This window comes from Penaeus japonicus, unplaced genomic scaffold (genome assembly GCF_977035675.1).
Source record: "Penaeus japonicus unplaced genomic scaffold, GWHDUDI00000001_assembly GWHDUDI00000034, whole genome shotgun sequence".
NCBI lineage: Eukaryota > Metazoa > Arthropoda > Malacostraca > Decapoda > Penaeidae > Penaeus > Penaeus japonicus.
Window position 1 is genome coordinate 1,742,942 of NW_028234436.1, and position 5,000 is coordinate 1,747,941.

The 5,000-nt window shown below is 29.0% G+C and overlaps 1 protein-coding gene across 1 annotated transcript in view; it reads right to left on the bottom strand.

Moving 5' to 3' along the window:
• Nucleotides 1-3,434, bottom strand: part of LOC122252358 (uncharacterized) — a 4,503-nt gene extending 1,069 nt beyond the window's left edge. The window contains exons 1-3 of the mRNA XM_043014796.2: nt 3,384-3,434; nt 1,248-1,332; nt 1-381 (exon numbers count right to left, since the gene is read on the bottom strand). The exon at nt 1-381 is cut by the window's left edge and continues 1,069 nt beyond it. Coding sequence (XP_042870730.2) covers nt 1-358 — 358 coding nt within the window. The 5' untranslated portion in view covers nt 359-381; nt 1,248-1,332; nt 3,384-3,434. The remainder of the gene's footprint in view (nt 382-1,247; nt 1,333-3,383) is intronic.
• Between the last annotated feature and the right edge of the window lie 1,566 nt (nt 3,435-5,000).

Consider the following 5,000-nt stretch of genomic DNA (forward strand, 5'->3'; position numbering starts at 1 on the left):
GATCGCCATCTGATGAGCACACTTTCCCACAATCCTCAGTCGCAGCTGCCATTGATGATAATGGATCCACGTCTTCACACATCACGACGTCTGGGTCATTCTCAGTCGCTTCCTCACCAGGACTTTTGACTTCTTTGGAGACTGGACGACATTCATGACCTGCATTTGCATCCTCTTCTGTCTTTATGTAGACAGCATTATCTTCTTCTACTTCTTCAATAATTTCCTCTTTTATTTCCTGGAAATCCTCCTCAATGATGTCTTCAGTATTCTCTTCCTTAATGGCAACAAATTCGATTGCGCTGCCATGTACCTTTGTGTCCGAACCCGAGCCATCCATGGTGGCCGTTGCTGTCATTCACTCACTGCTTACAACAACGGCTGAAAAAGAAATGATCACTGGGTCAAGTGGAAAAATATGTTGCCTCTATTTGAGGGGCTGAACTAAATTCCATTAAAATATGAGAGTTTGATACTGACTGGTACTGCTAAAAAGATTTGTAAAAAAGAAAGAAAGAAAGAAAAAATATACTGACCCTTTACATATTCACTGTGTTACTTAGACAACATTTTTGTTTTACATGGTCTGGGAAAAAACAGTATAAAAGTAATAAATTAGTGATTACAGAAAGAAAATAATGCATTCTATATAAAATTTTGTAATCATTTTCTCATACTCCCAACACTGAGGAGATTGTATGCAAGAGTGAAAAATATAAATAAATTATTTGTCTGTATTATGTCCTTCCTCTCACTTTTAGAACCCTTTTCCTTTCCCTTGTTCTTATATATGAAAATTATATCAGTGATAAAAGTATCAACAGAATAACCCAAAATATGCATCCAAGTATTCATATAATCATCTTAACAGACTAAATGAAACCCACAGAATAATAAAATCTCAAATACTTTGCAAAATCCTATTACAAAATAGAAAGACAAAATACAAATATAATTTCAAGTATGCAGCATACTTGAGAAGGCCTCGAATCCTGGAAGCAGTACATGAACCAGTGTGATAAATGTAGTCAAAATGTCTCCAATGTCTGTCTGAGTTGTATTAGACAAATAAATAAATAAATACATAAATATACATATATATTATATATATATATATATATATATATATATATATATATATATATATATATATATATATATATATTATATATATATATATATATATATGACACGTCATACTTTTTCAGATCATAACAAATTAAGACCAAACCAAAAACCCAACTTACCATTTTCAGCAAAACTAGAAATCTTTTTTAAGGGAAGTTTCTCATAAACCAGCTGCAGTGGAGCCATGTAGCAAGCATTGCAATCCTGCAAAAAGTATAAGGTATTGACATCTTTTACCTTTTTCATATATCTAATTAGTCATGCAATATTAGAAAATTAAGCTCTTCATGAACAATATGATGTTGACTAATAAGTAGCTCTTAATTAAAGTAATTATATTTTGCTAGGGGATATATTACCTATAATGTTGAAAAGTATTAAAACTATTACACTTTAAATAATAATAAATCATTACAATGGCAAAAACTTTCATGCTAGATTTATACGAGTCAAAATAAAGTACTTTGTACAATTGGGTGATTCACAAAAGTCATTACTGGTGGAACTCTGCCATTGTGTATCAAAATGAATATATGGAATCAAATTCTAATAATATATGACATTATGACAAATGTAAAAATGGTATGAATGAGAATGAATAATTTTGCAATGTAACATATGCAATATAAGTTTTAATACACAATCCATTAGAATTAGAAAGACAAGTGAGATAAAAGAGAGTAGTATAGCAAATGCAGCAAAAGTTATCAATGAAAAAGAATAATGCACAATACTAGAGCTAAACTACTCATTGATATCATAATAATCATGAAGAAAATGCAATATCAAGTTGCCAATTACACATCTTACATTACAGAATTATTTATCTTCATTCATCTCTCATCTTAGCTGAAGCTCCAAGGGATTTAACCAATATTCAGGAGGAAAAACTTTGATTATTCTCATATTTTCATTGATGCTTATAGATATGACATGTTCCTGTATGCCTGAATAAGTGTATGATAACTCTGCTTACATAATCAAAAAATGACAAACATGTCTGTTTGATGGCAGTTTCTTTATGGTTTTGGATTAAGGGTTAATAATGAAATGATATACATAATATGAAAAAATCATGTGAATAATCTTACCTACCATCTAGCAAAATATTAGTATTGCAAGAAGATACTGAGAAAGAAGCTATGATGTTAGAAAAAAAATATATATATATATACATATATACATATACATATATATATATACATATATATATATATAAATATATATATATATATATATATATATATATATATATATATAATAATATATATAAAATAATATATATATATATATTATATATATATATATAATATATATATATATATATATATATATATATATAACACCCACTACCACATATATATATATATATATATATATATATATATATTTATATATATACATATATATATATATATATATATATATATATATATATATATATATATATATATATATATATATATATATATATAATATATATATATATATATAATATATATATTATATATATATATATATATATATATATATATATATATATATATATATATATATATATATATATATATATATATATATATATATATTAGACCCACTGCCACATAAGTTAATCTGTGGAAGTGAAGGTTAATGAAGCAATCAGATTTCAAAACAGGTAGTCATCCTGAGGGAGATGAAAGTGATCACAGAAACAGTGGCCATTAAATCTCGTCCTTTTATTTTCAGGCTAGACTGGACTTCTGGTCGATTCATCAAATAAGGAACCGGTCGCAGCTTGGTCAACATTTGTTGGCCTTTGGTGGAGCATGGAGGCCAAGGCGAATGCTTTAATTGAAAGAAAGATATCTTTTTCCCGCTGGATAGAAAGATATGTAGACACTTAATAAAGGCAATAAGTAATGTCTACAAGTGATGTGTGAATTGCTAATACTGAAAGGCAATGAAAATACTTGGTAATTCACTGACCTACAGCTGATAGGCAGATCATCACGTTTTTCAATGTATTTATGTCTTTCATGCATTGCAAAGTGAATAAGTTTGATGTCGTCTGTTTTTTGCACTGAAGGAGTATCAGTGAAAAAGGACCTTATATTTCGCTATGAAGATTCTTGCGTAAATCAAATTATCTTCGCTAATTTCCCTATCCGTGGTGCTTCCTTTTAATGTTTTGCTTAAATCAAAGCCATGTATCAAGAAAATCGAGCGACATCTAAAGCACAATCGTTAAAATTGAAAGATTTTTGGCGTCTCACCTTATTTGTTTTGATCAGCTGTTTTTTGTCAACAAACTATGAGGAGAACGAGCGCAAAGATTTAAGTTGGAGAAGTATTTTTGTTTGAAAATGCTTATTGACAACTACATCAATAATGAAATAACAAGTAGTTAATCATGGATAATTATGATAACAAACATTATGTCGTAAAGTATGACTTGTTAAAAAGTAGATACTAAAACGAGCGCAAATATTTTTAAGGACAGGCAGCTTATGATAATGAGGATGATGATAATGATATTAAATATAATGATATAAATAACGATGAAATCAATAAAGATAATGATAATAATTGTGATAATAACAATAAAAAGATAACAAATGATGAAATTTAGATTACATTCTTGTCTTGCGTGTGCTTGCTTTGTATAACATGCAAATCAGCAGCCTGTTTGGTATGATTATATAAACGTGTACGTGCTCTTTGTAAGGTTATATATATATAAAAAAAATACTGAATTTATAGACTATATATAGACTGTTTCGAGGGTATATATACCGTCAGAACCTCTATGCCATATTATGCAGGTATGATATACTATAAGCAGGATGCGGTAATATAGCGACATAAACAATGATGCCTTTTAATTTGGAGACCTGTCTTATTATCTAATTTTCATTCAATATCGAGATATTTAGCAAAATGTTATGCAACAAATGTCATACAACAAGTCCTCTAGTCTCGGCCTTCAGACCTCTCCATCGTTTACCTATCTGGCTTGTCAGTCAAATCTACACGTGATCATCGCCTCAGGTCAATGATCGATAAACAAAGGCTGCGGATTTACTTAGTACACATACACACACACACACCAATACATACATATGTATATATAAAATATGTATATATATATATATATATATATATATATATATATATATATACATATACATACATACATATACATACATATATATATATATATATATATATATATATATATATATATATATATATATATATATATATATATGTATATATGTGTGTGTGTGTGTGTGTGTGTGTGTGTGTGTATGCATATATATATATATATATATATATATATATATATATATATATATATATATATATATATATATGTCAGTACTGGGAAAATGAATAGACAATTCTGGCCATTCAACTGATTTATTCTCATTTTTATTGACAGAAGGAAATTTTTAGACAGTAAATATGTTTTATTTGTTTTCCTTTATACATATATCATCTCAGTATTTTGTGGGACCTCCTTTGGCTCTAATAACTGCTTCAACACGTCTTGGCATGCTTCTAATGTAGTCTTGTGCTATGTTCCTGATATCTGGATTTCTGTGCCAAACCTCTATCAACCGCTGGATGAGTTGTACTCTGTTGGTACATTCAATTTAGCTGACTTCATCTTTTAAGTCTTTCCATAAACCTTCAATAGGATTCATATCTGGGCTATTTCCAGGCCAATCAAGCACTTTGATGTTAAGATCTTTTAGATGACTAGAAACTCTTCTGGCTGTGTGACATGGGGCCCCGTCATGCATGAATATTCCGTTATTGTTAGGAAACCATTCACGAAATTGGGGTACCAGGCGTTTATCTATTATCTTAAGGTATCCGTCTTGATT